Source organism: Leptidea sinapis, chromosome 23 (assembly GCF_905404315.1).
Source record: "Leptidea sinapis chromosome 23, ilLepSina1.1, whole genome shotgun sequence".
In the NCBI taxonomy this organism is placed as follows: domain Eukaryota; kingdom Metazoa; phylum Arthropoda; class Insecta; order Lepidoptera; family Pieridae; genus Leptidea; species Leptidea sinapis.
Window position 1 is genome coordinate 4,182,210 of NC_066287.1, and position 20,367 is coordinate 4,202,576.

General features: G+C 35.0%; 2 protein-coding genes across 3 annotated transcripts in view; both read left to right on the forward strand.

Annotated features, from left to right (window-relative positions):
- The window catches only part of LOC126971377 (uncharacterized), a 453,035-nt gene that overhangs the window by 260,570 nt on the left and 172,098 nt on the right, over positions 1-20,367 (forward strand). The gene's annotated exons all lie outside the window — the stretch shown is intronic.
- The window catches only part of LOC126971345 (uncharacterized), a 63,513-nt gene that overhangs the window by 544 nt on the left and 42,602 nt on the right, over positions 1-20,367 (forward strand). For both annotated transcript variants that reach the window (XM_050817600.1, XM_050817599.1), the window contains exon 2: positions 19,159-19,310. In XM_050817600.1, the coding sequence (XP_050673557.1) occupies positions 19,238-19,310 (73 nt within the window). In that variant the 5' untranslated portion in view covers positions 19,159-19,237. The remainder of the gene's footprint in view (positions 1-19,158; positions 19,311-20,367) is intronic.

Genomic DNA, 20,367 nt, shown 5'->3' on the forward strand with positions numbered 1-20,367 from the left:
TTTGAATTTCAAATTACTCAGGATTGTAAACTTATCAGAGGGAGGCTCCTTTGCGCAGGATGCCGGCTAGATTATGGGTACCACGACGGCGCCTATTTGTGCCGTAAAGCGGTAGTTAGTAGCTAGTGAAATTACCTACTGGGCAAATGAGACAACATCTTATATCTCAAGGTGACGAGCACAATTATTGTAGTGCCACTCAGAATTATTGGGTTTCTCAAGAATCCCGAGCCGCACTGCACTGTTATGGGCAGGGCGTATCAATTACCATCAGCTGAACGTCCTGCTCGTCTCGTCCCTTACTGTCATAAAAACATAGATAGGTACCATTACCATACATTTTCAAATATGTATTAGCCACTGAAACGAGGCTGATCTCTATTGTTTTGAGAACAAAATATCACAGATTCGATTTCCGAGTACGAGTTATTCGTCGTATGAATCTATGAAAATTATTATTTACTCGTATAATTGTAAATAGGTACGTAATATTATTATACTTAATTAACTGTTTATGAAAGTTTAATCTTTTTTTGGGTTATCTTACACGAGTCATAGGCAATGATATTCTTTAATAAAAAAAATGTGAGCCGTCACGGGACGCCTGGCAGATGTGAAACATCGACATTACTTTGTAAAAGTAATATGCAGAAAAGAACATATTGTGATAGGAACTAAATATGTCATAATGATAAAATAAAATATTACGATTTTTTTTCCAGATAACGATGACTATTTATTGAATAAACATTTATTTTCATTAAATACAAAAAAATTACGAATTTATTTCAAATCGTGACTACTTAATTCGTTTAATCAGTGACTTCGGTAATAGTTATATTCGATGTTGCCTCTGAGGACGGTATTACAGTGACAAGGCGACGCGTCGCCACGCCAGAAATCGGTTTTACGTGCGGCTATAGATGTTTCACATCAAAACAGGAGGTAGGTATGTTTTTATGAAATAAGAAGATTATTCGGAGTAGATTACCGCTGTCCCGATACTCTGGACAAGATATCTCTTGGCAATAAGTCCAAATATGCATAATAATGAGGGTACTTGAAGAAAAAACATTTTGGAGAAATTGTTAAGAGTTAGTAGTATAAAACTATAAATAATATATTATCAAGGAACGTGATTATGATTCTCGTCAATAAGCCTTATAAGCTAATACTTAACTACCACCACATTGTTATTGGAGCGTCAGGCGTATATTGTGAGGGTTCTTGTGGCTTCATCATGCACGCGTCATTTCTTGTGGCGGCGACATGGGGCGGGTCGTTCGCTTCCATAAAATATGGTATATTACTATTTTGTAATCCACTATACTCGTAATAATTTCTCAGGCCTATTTTGTAATCCACTATGCTTGTAATAATTTCTAAGGCCTATTTGTTCCTTAATAATATATTTTGAACAGGGCACTGCGTCATGCTGGTTAATGATTGAGTATTTTCTAAGAAGAATGTTTTATTTTTCACCAGCTCTGATAATTGGAGAGTTTTTGACCTACTTCGCAATAATCAATATTTAAGGCTGGCTGACTGGTGTGGCTTAATGCTAGTTTTCTACATTATATAACTTAAATAACCATAAAAAAACAAAATATCAATTGACTAGTATGTCAAAACATTAGCGCAGTCAAACATACAAAAACTCAATTGCCTTAACAGTTAGGGATTAAATATACCTTAATTTACGAACGATACGGGACTCAAACCCGCGCCTGTTGTTCCGTCCGAGCGCTCTTACCAAATGAGCCAACCATTCGAGTGACACATCGATCGTAAATCTTGAATGAATTGAACAAGCGTTCAACCCTCAGGGTGTTGCTCCGTGTACAGGATGTACTTTACAGCTTATAACCTCAATAATTGCATATTAGGGAATTTACTTGAGATGTCGCTCTTAAAAATCTAAACAGTTTGATATTTTTGAGTGAAATCCCTCACTTCTGGTATTAAATATAGTAAATTTAATTTATACCATAATTTACGAACGATCCGGGACTCGAAGCAAAAATTTAACTTTAGTATAATAATAAACAATAGCTCAAGTATTGATTTTATTACTAATTTGAACGGAACCAGTCTCGCAATTGGCAATTTCACAGGGAACTCTAAAATGTTGAAGGCGCGTCAATCGCGACGGTCTTAAACAAGTTGGAAACAGGTTCCCAGGTATGTGGGTTAGTAGCATACGTCCCCGGCCGAAACATACTTGTTCAGGATGTCGCTAGTATCGCCTCCCGGATTGTGGGGTATCTCATATATATTTATTTTAATTTTGTCAAATACGCACTACTTTACGGCTGGGTTAAATTTGAGCACTTAATCTAAAAAAAAAAAAACCTGTATGAATGTAGTTTTTAAAGATTAACTAATTATTTTTTTATATCTACGTTGAGGTTATGCTAGAAGTTGTAAACTATAATAGGTAAATAAACATTTTAAGAATTATGTTCACATAACAAGTAAATTTTATGTCATCATATCAGCCGGAAGATGTCCATTGCTGGTCAAAGGCCTCCCCCAACGATTTCCACGACGACGGGTCCTGCGCTGCCCTCATCCAACCTATCCCGGACCAGATCATCGGTCCATCTTGTAGGGGTGTCCTAACAATGCTGCATCTTACGATACGTGGTCGCAATTCGAGGAATTTACTGCCTCAACGGCCATCTGTCCGTCGAGCTATGTGCCCTGCCCACTGCCACTTCAGTTTCGCAATCATTTGGGATATCTCGGTTCTGCGGTTCTCAGGGAAACTCCGAGCATAGCCTTCTCCATTACCCTCTGAGCGACCGTGAGCGTCTGCTTACGTATTTCATCGCTGGCAACACAAACATTAAGCTGGATATAAATATCAATAACAATAATTGACACCCTTCACACATAATATCATCCAGTCCCAAATTAGGGAATTGCAAACATGTTACCAGTGGGAGGATCCTTTACCACAGGATGCCGCCTAGATTATGGGTACCACAAATGCGCCTATTTCTGCCGTGAAGCAGTAATATGTGAGCATTATTGTGTTTCAAGGTGACGAGCGCAGTTGTAGTGCCGCTCAGAATTTTTGGGTATTACAAGAATCCTGAGCGGCACTTCATTGTAATGGGCAGTATCAATTAACATCGGCTGAACGTATTGCTCGTCTCCTCCCTTATTTTCATAAAAAAATTACAATATAAGAGGCTTATGGTAGCCATAGCAAAGAATATATATTAGTAAAATGAAGTATGCTACAAATGGTTTAGTTGACCAACTAACTTCAGGGTATCGAATTTGGGCGTAGGTGTGCGCGCGATAATTTTGACCAAAAAAAAATTCAAATTCCAAATTTCTGTATTTGATAGTAAAATATATATGCAAAATTACTTATAATCTACTTATTAAAGCAATTTACAATTAAGCCTTACATATGCAGGTATCAGAAAACTTATTTCTACAACCCTATCTACGTGTTGAGGGATAAAACTTTATTATGCTTAAAAAACTAATACATAACGTTAGTGGGGTAAAATCCAGTAAACTGGGAAAACTTGGCTATTTGCTATCACTTAACCTAACTTAAGACTAATAATGACTAGAACTTAGTTAATTTTGTCGTAACGCGCCAAATGAAGTAGGTATAACTTCAAAAACAAACAATTGTTATATTATTGTGGCGAGGATCGAACTTTCCGGTCGATCCATCGTTCGCCTTCCGGATGGAAGATAACGGCCCTAATAGCCTAAACACGTGGTCGGATTTGTTACGGCGTCATACTCGGTACAGACCGGACCGTAATCATAACAATATTAATCGATGGTATATCGAATATGGTCCAGTACCTACTACTCGCAGGTCTACTCGCAAAATCGACTACGATACATTCGGAACGATAAAATAATACTCCGAATATATCGCAACTATCCTACTCTAACGAATGTTCGAATTCCTTATCGTTTATCGTTACCATAGACTAATATTTTGATTTTTTTACGATGTTAGTGTGAATGAAATATGTTCAAACCTAAACATCTGTGCTACGTCGCTGTTAAGTGTCAAAAGTCAAAACATAGTTTAAGGGCTAAGGACCATGCCAGACTGCACGACAAATTTGGTATCATTTACACATGATGTAAATGTAAAAAATATATGTAATGAATATTATTATATTATTACCATTTAAAATTGAATAAATAATACAAAACTTGCGGATAATAAAATGTAAAAAAAAAGGAACTCAACCCTTCTCGTCGACTTCCTACTTCTCAGGCGGCCATTTGCATTATTTCTACGCTTAAACGATCAACAAAATGACTTAGTAGTAAAAATTATCGTAAAAGTGACGTTTGAGTATTTGTGAAATTCGAATATTCGTCTCTGACATTTTCAACTAAGAGTAGGGTTAGGACCGATAATATCGAATAATGTTTCGTTCGTTCAATCATCGTTTTGACATTGATTACGATGTAACTAAGAGTAGGATTCGATACGACTCATGCCACGATTTATCGAATATCGATTTTAGGAGTAGGCCCCCGGACCTCGTCCGATAGTTCGGCCGGACCAAATCTGTTCATGTGTTTATAGCTTAATATTTTCACCACCGATGCTCTGTGTATGCAGGCTTTCATAGATCCAAACGCGGCCCATTTAAACCGTTCCAAGCAGAGTTGCGACACGAACAGTGATTCACGTACAGTCGCCAAGTGACATCCGTTTGCGCAACCATCTGCATCGTAGCAGAAGTATACCTATGGCGTAACAATACGTAAAAACCAACGTCCTAGTCTCGAGTTTGAAGTCAAAATACGCTCAACATCGCGTCAAGTGAAACAATATGGCGATATAAGGTGACACTAAATGCCAGCGATCTTGAGCGATATAAGTGCACGGCTGTCGACCCGCCATCTATACAACAAAGCTAATATTTTCGAAATTCTTGCGTGGAAAACGTAACATTTTAACAGTTTATATGCCTACAATCCTCGTTATTCATGACTAATCTGAATAAATTTACCTACACAAAAAAGTACAAGCTATAAGAATAACTTTTCTGAGAGTAGTACTAAACAAATGCGTCATGCCATGAAAAAAAAACTTGTTTAACTGCAAAGAAAAGTGGTAGTTCAAAAAGGCTCTCGAGTGTTAACTATAACCAACAGCAAGCATTAGAAACTAACAAATAAGACTTACGGGTATTTATAACATGATTAAGTAGTGTTCATAACTCCAAATGCTATATTTTACCCTTGGCCTTAATGGGGGCTCTACTGTCGCCACTACTTATCTCGCTCTCTTAACTGTGCATGAAAGAGACAAAACACGTTCGATCACAGACTACGCATTGAAACTGAGATCTATAGAGAGATACTTTGACTTTACTTACGTAAAAATTAGCTGAGTGTAATATAACACGAATTTTGCATTGGGCTGCCTTAGCTTGTGCTCAGCATAATTTCAGCTGTCAAATGACTATAAAATGAAAATAAAAGATTATGCTTAGCTCACACTAAGCTAAGTTTTACGTAAGTCGGAGCATAGTCTAAGAACGCTCGATAGATGAGAGCCTGAGCGTTGAGACACCTTGTGGAATATGAATAGAATAAAAATATATTTATTTACCATAGGGAGTGAAATTATCATAACATATTGCAACAACACTTGGTAAGAAAGAAAGAAAGAAAAAATGTTTATTGACGTCATTATACATTCTGATAATAGTTCTTAAAGTTATACTAATCTAATTATGATCTAATGACGCCAATGGGCCCCCAACTCAGCATAGTTGTGGTTTCGAAAGAATCCACAACGCTGGTCTTCCGTGGAAACCCGTGGTAAACATCATGAAACTACATCAGTTCGTAAAGGGGATATGACATGGGGAGAAGAACTGATACGAAACTCTCAGCAGCTTCAAGCTCGCTGTGAAAACCCCGAGGGATGTGTTTCAAAGCCAAAGTAAAATATTTTATTTATAAAACAAATCTTGTATAACATAATATTCGGTGAATTTACCACGACCAACATATTCACGAAGCATCCTTACACAAACAACATCACTTATTGAAAGTCAAAAAACTACCACCCATTCCAAAATTAATGCCTCAGACCTGGGCACCAGAATGGGCGCAACAATCTCAGCTGGCTTTTTTTTCATCGAATAAATATGTTTACAAAGTAATATTGTACAATTAAACTTATTATTTAATAGCCTGAGGGCGGTCACTCCATTCCCAATCTGTGGTATCATTAAGATAGTCATTTATGTTGTAGTAACCTTTACCACACAAACGTTTTTTTATTAATTCTTTGGAATAACGTAATACTTTTGTTTTGAACATTTTCTGGGATCTTGTTGTAAAAGCATATACATCGCCCCACAAAAGACTTACTAACTCGACTTAGCCGAGTAGTAGGCATCATCAGTTTATGTCTGTTCCTGTAAAGGCATGCAATATACGATTTTTTATATTAATATCGTTTATTTTTTATTACTTTTAAAACGCTTTAAGCTTTGAACAAGACACATATATTAGATGTAGCACCTTACAAACTTATTTCTTGTGTATATTACAGCCATTGTGAAATACTCTATTTGATTGAAAAGAGTAGGCGTTGAGTTTCTTGTGTGTTCTTCTCACGAGCCCTACTTATAAACGGTAGATTCAATAATTTAAAAGAAATATTTATAAAAGGCATTTATTTTCTCAAAATTGATTCCTTTAGAATTCTTTTTGATGTCATTTCTAATAACTACTAGATACTACTACCGCTTCGGAAACAAATGGCGCTCTGAGAGAGAAGAAGCGGCGCAAGAAACTCTCCCAGCTTACTTTTTTTGCGCTCTTTTCAATAAAAATATACAATATTGTACAGTCATTTCTATCGCTATAAAATAATCACAATCTAGTCCCAGGCTGTCCGCCATTTAGATATTCAGCAGTGGAGTAATAGGATTTACGACAGAGCCATTTTTATATTTTTATATAGCGACGATTCAAAACTTTAAGCCTAACTAAATAAAGTTTATTTTACTTTGACAAAAACTGTAATACAATACAAATTAGTTTGTACGATACTGCATCCAATATATGAATCGTGTTTACTAGAAAGATCGGTTGTTGGACCTAAAAACTCAATTGTAGTAAGTAAATGTCTACTATAATAACTCAAAGTCATGACGTTTGAGTTTTTTTGTTGCATCACTTTGCATTGTAGATTGTAATTAAAATAATTTATTAAAAGATGTATCAGTAAATGTTGTGACTAACAAGAGTGAGTTTCTTGCCACTTCTTCTCATTATATCTCAACCATTATCGAAGTGGTGGTAAATGGTTGTTTGATCTAAATCATAGTTTCTCAACCTTATTTTGTTCACCGCCCACTCTGAGAATATGTTTTTTTCTTGAGTATTTTCGTGTAATTTTTTATGACTAGACTATATTTTTTAATTTACCCACGCCCCATCTGCGCCATCTCAATGCCCCCTAATTTTCTCTGGGTCTTCTACTGCCCCCCCGAAAGTCTCAAACGCCCACAAGGGGGCGTAATCGCCCACGTTGAGAACCTATGATCTAAATGAAAAGAGTGATTTTGTATTTTTTTAAAGCCCAATGACTTGCGTAGTGGCTAACTCTTTATTTCATTTTTAACCGACTCCGAAAAGGAGTAGGTTTTCAATTCGATCAGTATTTTTTTAATGTATGTACTGAGATTACGCTGAGATTTGTGATCAGATTTTCGTGATTCTTCTTTATTTGTGGAATATTAGCCATTTGGTCCCATAAAATTGAAATAGTTACTCCCAGTAGATTTCATTTTATGAACATTTTTGTTTATTTGGATGATGTTTTAGTTCGTGTACTGGTTTTTTATGAGTTTTCATTTAGTTTGATTATGCATATATTATTATCACTAACCCGTATCTCGATAAGTGTGTTTTAGGGTTGTCTTAGGGTACCTGTCATTCATAGCTAACAAGCGTTCTTCATGGTATTTTAGAGACCCCGCAAACTGCATACTTTTGATCGGCCGATAGTTTGGTTGGTTTCTTAATCAGTATGAAGATGTATGAGAGTGCGCACATTATAACGATTCAGTATTGGCCGACAAAAAAGTTTGATGGGCTACACGATTGCCTTCAAACTGAACCGTCAGCAAACTATCGGCCGACTGTTAAATCAGTCTGCAGTTTGCGGGGTCTCTTAAGTGTCTCACAAGAACGTGATGTATATTGTTTAACGGTCGTTCCCAATATACTATCTACAGATAGAGATAAATTAGTACTTTCTACTGCGAGTAATTAGCTGTCAATAATCTGAAGCTGTCCCAATATACCCGACAAGTCATTCTTATCGCCAGTTCACTGTTGCAATTTCCATGCAAACTTCTATCCTTGGTAAGCTATACGTCGTCCCATTGACAGACAGCGTGTACGGATATGATGACTTACCGTCGATAAGTTGATTGGGACAGAAAAGTCAACGATAGTTACGATATTTTATCTCAAGTAGGCCACAACCGGAGATAGACTGAATATTGGGAATGGTCGTAAGGCACGCGGAACCTTTGTCGGCCTATCCGGTAGGTACTTAAAAAAATACTATTTAACATATGACTTAATAAAAAGCAACGAAATCTTATAGTTTACCTAATGACACTAATAAGTAAAAAATAAAAAATAAACTACGTTTAATAAAACCTACTTCAAAAACACACTTTAATACACCTCTCATGAAGATACCTTTTATTTTAATAAAATACTTTTATTCCAATGTATATAGCCATTGATAGGTTGGAAGTCGGTGCCAAGCCAATTAATGTTATAGCAGGTACCTACACTCGCCACGCGTTACTTTGAGCGGGATAGCTTCGTCTAGAACTAGAATACAACCCAAGCGGGCAAGCACCGACTTAAACCCTATCACTAGGTAACACATACAAATAATGGTGTTTTATGAATAATAAAGGTTTTCATAAGAGGTGACAGGTGACATCTCAGATAATTAATACGTCCACATATTTTATATGCGTTCACTGGTCTAGATAGTCTCTTTCTGCTAGACAACCGATGAAAACAGGCCAGGTTTATTACTTTAGTATGCGTGACAAGCTACGTCTTAGGCTGAGATTTTGCTCAGGCTTTACTTATGTAAAACTTAGCTGGGTGTGAGAAAACGTGAACTTGACTTTTTTTTTTAATATTTATTTATAAATATACAGTTTCTTCTTAATATAATACAAAGTCCTGTAAAACTGTTTACACAGTTTGTCTACAGGATCGAGCGAGTCTCATAAAATAAATCTTAAAGCCTATTTTACAAATGTTAGTACAACAATAAATATTCATTCAATAGTTTTTTTTAATTTATTTTTGTTTGGTTCCCGTCGGATGTCGCCTGCAAACTATTAAGCAGATATGGTATTCTTTTTTTTAAAGTTCTATCGCCAAAGTAATTGTTTACTCTAGGTACTTCAAGTTTGCCTGATGTCATCGAACGGGTGCCATGATTATGACTAATTAAGGATGGGCTATATGATCTTAAGAGCCATGGTTATTTAAGGCTAAAAGGTATTTGTGCTTCTTGCATTGGGTTGTCTTAACTTATCCTCAGCGTAATATCAGCTGTCAAATGACTATTAAAACGTAATCAAAGATTATGCCAAGCTTGTATTCAGTTAAGTTTATCGTAAGTAAAGTCTAAATGCTCTCTATATTATTTTTTAATGATAATAAGGGACGAGACGAGCAGGACGTTCAGCTGATGGTTATTGAAACGCCATGCCCATTACAATGCAGTGCCGCTCAGGATTCTCAAAAAACCCAAAAATTCTGAGCGGCACTACAGTTGCGCTCGTCACCTTGAGAAATAAAATGTTAAGCCTCATTTGCCCAGTAATTTCACTAGCTACGGCGCCCTTCAGACCGAAACACAGTAATGCTTACACATAACTGGTTCACGGCAGAAATAGGTGCCGTTGTCGTACCCATAATCTAGCTGGCTTCCTGTGCAAAGGAGCCTCCCACTGGTATATCTCCGCCTTACACTCGCGATTTGTATGTCACTTTGTATTACTGTCAACATCAATTTTTCTTCAGTGTTTTGACAGCTGTCATAATCTAGACGTCTAAATACGTCTGACAGTTCTTTTTGTAAAACCTTCTTTCTGTAATATGAATACTTGTGCATTTAATTTCAGTTAAATATTATTATTTTGTTCTTAAACTCAAATGAAAGTTATATATATTACTTAATGGTTAACGACCCACAACGGTGTGCGTGTTATTGCGAAAGTTTGAAAACGTTATGGAAAAGTCGTAAAGTACAGATAAGTACACATTTCAGTATGTATGATATAAGGGTCATAGATAAAATACAAAGTGCGGGTAAGTTAGTTTTTTAACTGAGTATGTATACAAAATATTACATATAAATATTTTAAAAATAATATAATAGTATCAAAACTAGAAATCATTAAGTAAGTTTATTTTTAAAATTGATTTTGGTTTATTATTTGTCGATCATACTGTTAAATTTTAACAATAAAATAACTGTGTTTAAAAAACTGTTCTAATAGTATATAATAATAATATTGACACACTTTTTTTTTACACAAATTATCTTGCCCCAAGTTAAGCATATGTAGCCTGTGTTATGGGTTACAAGACAACGATATATTTAATATAATCGGAATCGGAAATAAACATTCATATTCATCATATAAATGCTTGCACCTACCGGGATTCGAACCCGGGGCCTCTAGCTTAGTAGGTAGGATCGCTAACCACGCGGCTATATACACATAAAAATAAAAAAATAATTGCATATTCTTCTACAACTTAATAATCTATATATTGCAGTTACAACTATTGTTATTTTTGGTATCGGTGTCCTCCCGTCGCGGCTCCGCTCTCGCCTCTCGCCTCCTGACGTCGCGCGTGCGAGACAAGCACATCTCACCCAAAACTACGTATGTAGCTACAAATGTACCTTAGCAAGTTTTACGTAATTAAAATCTGAGCAAAGTTTATAGATCTCAGCTTTAGTCAGAGGTCCCTATTCAATGAGGTGTTACAATACGTAGGTAATCTACGCTTAAGTTTAGGTACTGTTGTCTCTTTTATGCAAGATGGTGAAGACAGTGACAAGAACATACTAGATCATGTAATCTCATCTATTACACATTGATCAATACATCCTCTGAAATACGGACCTGTGTTTCTGTAGCTGTTTCACAGATCGCCACCGAATATAGCATGATCAATGCCACGGACGAGTAAAAAAAGAAGGACTCCGTGTCTTACATAGCAGTGAGGCACCAAAACAAGCCGGTAAACGTGTAAATACATAGCCCCACGCATACACTTACACTAATACAAGCCGATCGGCCGCTATTACGTGATTTGCCATCGTCCGGGACAGATCAGATTGCGTCGCAATAAAATATTTTAAAAATGCCGTCGTGCGTTGTGAAAAAGTGTAAAAACAATACTATAAAAGTATTAGTGGATATATGATTATTTGAGGGAGAAAAAATTGTGTAACTGGTATACTCCGTAACCGTACACACACTACCATAAAGGTGCTTCACTTATTTTCTACCAGTCCGTGGATCAATACCTATTTTGACGTAATTCTATTTATTTATTTAGATAGTTACACCAAAAACACATCATTATACAATAAAAATTTTTGCAAGTACGCAAGTGATAGTACGACATGCCTTTATAGGTGTAAACAACATTTATAGAAGCGAAAATAATAACAAAGTTGAACAATTAAACATAATAAAATTAAAGAAATGAAGAGTTAAACAAAAATGATGATAAAAAATTTCTTAAATACATTTCTATTATAAAAAAGAGATTTATAAAATATATAAGTATACCACAATACAATAATTTACTTCTTATATTTAACTTACATAACTAAGATCTTAATATTATAATGCAGTCGGTTTTAAATTTATTGATATTAGCCATATGAAAAATATCTATATTACCATTTTTTGCAGTGATATCCTTATCTATACTAATATTATAAAGCTGCAGTGTTTGTTTGTTAGAACGCGCTAATCTCTGGTACTACTGGTCCGATTTGAATGATTCTTTCAGTGATGGGTAGTCCATTTATCGAGGAAGGCTATAGGCTATGTTTTTTTTTTTTCAAAATAAGGCATCCGTAATAAAATTGCTATTTTGTAACACAAGGTGTAAAATCGAAAACCTATTTTTGCATGCGCTGCAAAAACTATTGACAATAGAACAAAATTATGTACAGGCTATAATATAGGCAATATTTTATTACTTATAAAACTATCGGGTGAACTATACTTTATATGGCAAAACAACGTTTGCCGGGTCAGCTAGTTACCTATATTAGTTCTGTTGATTGTTGAGCTGAAAATATTTTTGATAGGGAATCTTGGCCTATTTTTAGGGACTGTAAGATTTACATTTATAAGACATTCTGGGGATATGATTCTACCATGTATAATTTTATGTAAAGTTGACACATCAGTTATTTTCGTCTTATCTCCAACGATTTCATATTGAAATGGTCCAGTCTTGTTTTATAGTCTGCAAAAGGGCAGGTTTTGTCTTTAAAAGCTAGAAAGCGAGTGAAATTACGTTGAATACGCTCTAATCTTTCAATGTGGACATTATATTGGGGATTCCAAACCGGTGAAACGTATTCAAGTGCACTTCGTACCAAAGCATTGTAAAGACACAGAATTGCAAATGGATTTCTGAAATCTTTGCAAATACGCTTAATAAAACCAGCATTTTGCAAGACTTAAGTATGAATTAATCAATATGATTAATAAAATTTAGTTTTTTGTTTATAACTATACCATGATAACGAACTAATGATGCCTGTTACAAAGGAACATTATTAACGACGTAAGATGATGCAGTCTCAGTTCTAATTCTAGTGATCTTTGTTAGAGCAAAGAAGTACAATTGTTCATTGACTGGCTGGTATGAATATAATAATAATATTGACACACTTTTCACACAAATTATCTTGCCCCAAGTGAAGCGTATATAGCCTGTGTTATGTGTTACAAGACAATGATATATTTAATACAATATACTTACTTAAACATACATAAATTCATATAAACATACATAAATACATTAAAACATCCATGACTCGGAAACAAACATCCATATTGATCATATAAATGCTTGCACCTACCGGGATTCGAACTCGGGACCTCTAGCTTAGTAGGTAGGATCGCTAACCACTCTGCTATACAGGTCTTCATTATTGAAGTATCTTTGGATTTTTAGAGTGACTGCTGGTTTTTCTATGTCAAAGAAAAACAAGATCTTTATATCTGTTGTGTCAGCTGAGGCTGAAAGCTGTGTTTTTCTATTATTAATGTGCTATTTTTACCAAATATACTATATAACTGTATCTGCTATGTTATTATCAAATTCAAATATTTTTATTCAAAATAGGATTTAAAATCACTTATTGAACGTCAAAAATCAAACTCCCAGGTCAGTTTGAAGAAGTCTTATGTCATTCTGAGACTTAATCTTATATATAAAATTCTCGTGTCACAATATTCGTTCCCGTACTCCTCCGAAACGGCTTGACCGATTCTCATGAAATTTTGTGAGCATATTGAGTAGGTCTGAGAATCGGATAACATCTATTTTTCATCCCCCTAAATGTTAAGGGTGGTCCACACGATTTTTTTTTAATTTTTTGACATTTTTTTTTAATTTGTTTGATTACGAGTCAGCATTAAAAAATACATACAACCTCAAATTTTCACCCATCTACGATCAACAGTTACATTTGTATCGTGATTTTAATATCGGCAATACAACGTTTGCTGGGTCAGCTAGTTTCTTTATAAATAATAAGACGTTATTATTGAAAAGTTTTCTATTAGAATCACAGTGCGTTGTAACAGGGATGGATTCTTCTGATATTAAAAAGTCTTACCATCTAGATTCTAGAATCTAGATATACAATGAAATGAAATGAAATTATTTATTTTGCTTTGGAATAGGATATGTCCAGAACTGAAACATTACAATCCTCTATCCAGCTTACATGAAAACCATGCAAAAACTAAACACTAATTTAAATATTCACTAACACTATAAAAATTATTAAATTAATACAATGACTTTTTTAGTATAAATTTTCTTACATTTATAACTTTATATATAATATCTAACTTAAAGGTATGAATAGTGTTGCCACTTTGGCAGTTTAGAGTATAAGGGTTCAAAAACATATTTCTTAAAATTGCCAAATGTATTTAAATTTACATCTATTACTACTATTACTATTAGATTTACTATTATATAATTTTGAAATAATGCGTGGGTTAATTTTAACCATAATTTTTCTGAAAAATCGTAAATGTACCTACTGGCAAATAAGTGTACCTAATACGATACTTTTACCAGTAGGAGGCTTCTTTGCACAGGATGCCGGCTAGATTATGGGTACCACAACGGCGCCTATTTCTGCCGTGAAGCAGTAATGTATAAACATTATTGTGTTTCGGTCTAAAGAGCGCCGTCCGCGTCGCTAGTGAAATTTCTGGGCAAATGAGACTTAACATCTTATGTCTCAAGGTAACGAGCGCAATTGTAGTGACATTCAATTTTTTTGGGGTTTTCAAGAATCCTGAGCGGCACTGCATTGTAATGGGCAATCAATTACCATCAGCTTACCGTATTGCTCGTCTCGTTCCTTATTTTCATAAAAAAAAATACGAAGATGATAAGCTGGTACACATACCTAATCCAATCTTGGATAGAAGTAAAGGACAGTCTAGTTGATTGTTTAATATTTTATGTAAGAACATAATATTATGTGATACATTTGTTTATTTTACAAGTAGGCAATTCTAATTGTATACATTTAAACGAGTAATTAACCCGCTTAAAAAAACTTAAAAATTTAATCACTAAAAAATACGTCCATTTTCAAGTATTTTAAACACTAACGAAACGAAAACAAAAAACCTAAAAAGTGCTTCAAGAAAATTACGTCATATCTAGGTAATATTAAAATCCAAAAAAACGAAGACAACCTAAAAAGTGAACCAAGAAAATGACATACATATATGATTAAAAACCTTCAAAACGAAGACTTAGCCTAAATAATTAACCAAGTTAATGACGTCCTTATTCTAGGTATAATTAAAATCCTACAAATTGAAAACAAAAAACCTATAAAGTGAACCAAGAAAATGACATCCATATAATATATGATTAAAATCTTCAAAACAAAGGCGAAAAGCCTAAAAAATTTAAAGTATAATTAAAATCGTACAAATTGAAAACAAAAAACCTATAAAGTGAACCAAGGAAATGACATCCATATAATATATGATTAAAATCTTCAAAACGAAGGCGAAAAGCCTAAAAATTAACCAAGAAAATGACGTCTATAATCTAGGTATAATTAAAATCGGACAAATTGAAATCAAAAACCAAAAAAGTGAACCAAGAAAATGATATCCATATAATATATGATTAAACTCTTCAAAACGACGGCACTAAGCCTAAAAAATGAACCAAGTAAATGACATCTATAATCTAGGTATAATTAAAATCCTACAAATTGAAATCAAAAAACTAATAAAGTGAACCAAGAAAATGACATCCATATAATATATGATTAAAATCTTCAAATCGAAGGCGAAAAGCCTAAAAATTAACCTAGAAAATGACTTCTATATTCTAGGTATAATAAAAATCGTACAAATTGAAATCAAAAAACCTATAAAGTGAACCAAGAAAATGACATCCATATAATATATGATTAAAATCTTCAAAAGGAAAGCAAAAAACCTAAATCGTGAATCAAGAAAATTACGTCTATATCCAGGTATTATTGAATACCACATTCAATAATTGATGGTGCCAATGATTTCACAAGAGCGTGTGGAAGCACGCCACGAGCCATCGTATGTGTAACGGTACATAACACCTGTATTGTTGGCCTACTTAGATCCACATAGCTCAATGCCGCGTCTAACATCCACTTTTTTATCACGATACGTTGATTCTTTACTACGGACTGTGGGATCGCTCAGTTTTCCGTACAGTTGAGTGAGAAAATGAATTAATGTTATGATTTTTTGTGGAATCGCTGAATTTTTCGAGTAAATTCAGTTCAGATGCAGAATTCAGCTTAGGAAAGGACAGAGGCTACCAGTTATTGCGAAAAAATGATTTATGTATATATGTATATGTATCCGTAGGATCAAATAGAGCTTTATTTGGCATTTCTATGGCATATTTTGAAGATACTCTAAAAATAAAAATTTAATTAAATAAGTAAAAATTTAAAAGTGAGTACTAAATTTAATAGAAAGTAATAATAAATAATAAATAATAATAATTATAATAAAAAATAAAATTAATTCCCAAACATTTCAGCCTGGCCTTCATCTAGTCCATATCTGAACCCCTTGGACTACAGATTATGGTTAGTGTTGGTGGGTAGATACTGTTCTTCAACTCCGAGACCGCAAAAATGGACTCTGCAGCAAAATTGCCCATGCGAATATAACAAATATATAATATTACAAACTCAAATTCATATATTTTTATTCAAAATAGGATTTAACTCAGCGGGGTTTTTTTTAGTTGTTTTATGTTACCAGTTTATAACAATTACAATATTCATGAGCTGGAAGACGTTCAATGCTGGACAAAGGCCTCCCCCAAAGATTTCCACGACGATCGGTCCTGCGCTGCATCCAAAGTATTCCGGCGATCTTGACCAGATCGTCGGTCCATCCATCATACAAAGTGCAAAGAGTATTCATTTTTCTGACAGAACTATATTAGCGACACAGAACAACAGAACATCACGACATGTTGTACCTGACGGTAATGAAACTGCAAACTGTACTGACGCAACAGAACGAGCGCGAGGGCGTGGAAAGTGGAATGGGGGGGGGGGGTCACGTTCCAGCGAGGTCCAGAGATAATGTGGCCGTGTAGTATTATATTTTTTTTGGAAGACTTTGCTTTTGGACAAATGAGGGTCACCTGGTGTTAGTGATCACAGCCGCCCACATTATCTTATAACACCAGAGGAATCACAGGAGTGTTGCCGGCCCTTAAAGAAGGTTTAAGCGCTTTTTTTGAAGGTACCCATGTCGTATCGTCCCGGAAACACCGCATAAGGAAGCTCATTCCCCAGCTTTGTAGTGAGTGGAAGAAAGGTTCTTGAAAAACGCACTGTGGAGGACCGCCAAACATCCAGGTGGTGGGGATGATATCCTAACTTGTGGCGTGTCGTGGAGAAAGGTGGAATTAGGTGAAACAGCTGTTCGGAATACTCCCCGTGATAAATGTGGTATTATTTGCTGTCGGTATTCGGCAAGCACTTGTTTTATGGACGCAGGTGAGAAACAGAGTTGTGATATAGAGACTAGGTCATCAACCAGTCCGTTTAACGCTTCAATACATTCCGTGACAGTTATAGTATTAGTATTCAGTGCTTGTCTGACCCTTTGCGGCATCGCCAATCTATTGATGTGTATGTGACCGACTGATTGAATATTATTATGAAACTCTTCACTCACATTCCATTATTGTAATAATAAATGGTTCCGTACTGATGAAATATCGGAAGCTCCCAACTATGCGTCCCCTGGTATTAAGTTAGCTAGGGTTAAGGTATTCGATTTTACACAGATTAAAAATGTATACTTCACCAGTGGAGGTCCTTTGCACCGGATGCCGGCTAGATTATGAGTACCACAACGGCGCCCATTTCTTCCGTGAAGCAGTAAGTGTAAGCATTATTGTGTTTCAGTCTAAAGGGCGCCGTGACGAGCGCAGTTGTAGTGCTGCTCAGTATTTTTGGGTTTTCCAATAATCCTGGGCAACACTACATTTTAATAGGCAGGGCGTATCAATTACCATCAGCTGAACGTTCTGGTCGTCTCTTCCCTTATTTTCATAAAAAAATACCAAAATTTTTGAACGATACGGGATTCGAACCCGCGCCTCTCGGATTACGTCCCAGCGCTTTACCAACTAGGCAATCGTCCGTCCTTCAATCCGTAATCTTGTTAAGTCTTCTTCAACTCTCAGGTTGTGGCTCCATCTACAGGATCTACTGTACAGTTGATAACCTGCTCAACCCCAATATTTGCATATTGGGAAATTGACTTGAGATGTCGCTCCCTAAAATCTAAACAATTTTGTTATTTTCACACTGGTGGGATTAACTACATAAATTAAATTTGTACCTATACCAAAATTTTATGACGATGCGGGATAATTTGTAATCACAGAAGTGAGGCTTAAAAAAACAAAATATTTGATTTTACAATAAAATACCAGAGGGTTTACTAAGACAGAGTATAATTCAAGAAATATGTTTAAGATTCTTTTATAAAGAAGGATTACTATAATATAGTACATTACATTATAGCGGATAGTGATGCATGGTTCATGTCTGAATCTACGCAGGCAACCTAAAACTGTATAATGTTATATTAAATACGCAAAGTTGTTATATACACAAATAAAATTTGAAAAACAAAATTTTATGAACGATGCGGGATTCGAACCCACGACATCCGGCGTTCCGTGTCGATGCTCTAGCCAACTGAGCTAACCGTTCGAGTACCGCCTCCTTATAAAATTCTGTTTGCTTTGTTCAACTCTCAGGTTGTGCACATTCGAACGGTGACAACAGTTATATAGGATTGAGAGATACACAATAAAATATTTATAACAGACATCGCCAATATCTTTTGAAGGTGTCGGTATAGTAATGAAATTTATTGTACACAAATGATTTATGGTGTTTTATGTTCGTGAATATTGGCTCTTTAATTATAAACTCAGTGGACTTGTCATTACAACAGAATTGTCGCAAATGTGTCACTAACAGTACCTATAGAGTATGGTTGCGCTATAAAATCCTACAGGCGCTATAAAATATTTATATTTATCGCTAGGTATTTTAAAGGCCTGCAGTAGGGTTTTATACGCTATCATACTCACAAACGTACTACTAATTGTTTACATAATGTGTCATGTTAATTAATTTGGAAAATACTATTACTCAATGAAAATGCCATACTACTATTATAAAATAATAAAAAAACTAACTACTGAATCACGATAATAATGTCGTCATTTTTGTTTCAGATGATCGCGCAGTGTTGTGCAATGAGACTGACTTTAGTGATGTGATCAACGAATGAGTCAAGCAGCGTCGTGATCCAAGATGGCCGCCACAAAATGGCGGACGAGCTGTCACCGGGTCGTGCTGATCTGTGCGATATTACAGATCGTCAATGGTGTGTACAAATTAAAATGTAATTTATTGTATTAAGCGTTGGTATTAGTATCGATGTGACCGATGACAATTTTCCATTATCACACAAATAGGTATATTTGTTTAAATAGAAATTCAATTCGTATACTCCTATTCAAAGTAGGATTTCAAACCACTCATTCGAATATGTACGCCTCAGACCTGAGAAATACCTACGGGCGCAAGAAACTGGGCGTATTTCTTTTGTTAGATAAATTACAATAAAATTTATTAATAAAATAGCCTGAGGACAGTCACTCCATTCCCAATCTGTGGTCTCGTTACGAAAGTCATATATACGTTTTAGTAACCTTTCCCCACATTAAAACGTTTTTCAACAAATTCTTTTGAATTTCGTTACATGTTTGTCCTGTACATTTTCTGGGAACAAGGTGTAAAAGCAAACCTACATACATGATATTAAAATATTGAAAATATATTGAGAAGCAACAGTTAAAATGTTTATTTCTTTAAATTATTATTCTCTTAATAGTTTTTTATTTTATGAAGTTTAACCCAATATTCGGGCCTAAATGGGTTCCTTGTAGTACCCCAGATGGGATTGGATTAAAACATTAGCAGTAGATCCTTATGGTTACTGCATGGCTACGGTTACTTAGATAAGACTCAATCCAACGCAGAAGGTCGTCGTGTACACCAATGTACCTTAGTTTATCGAGAGAGATAAAGTGAGATATTTTATGAAAAGCCTTAGAAAAATCCGTGTAAACGGCGTCCACATTTGTCTCTTTACTCTTTGTATGTTGCGCACATAACAAAATCAGTAAATTCGCAAAGATTAGTTTCCGTAGATTTCTGTTAATAATTAGATGCTGATGTTCAATAAGTATATGTTTTATAACGAGCAATATAATATCATCTAATCAAACATCAACGAGATGCAAATTAATATTGAAACAGGACATTAATTTTTATATCATGTTTATCGCCGCTTTTGAAGATAGGGACAACATAAGACCTTTTGCATTGAGAAGGCATTGTGCACGTTTGCAAAAATAGAGTTAAAATAATCTGTAAAA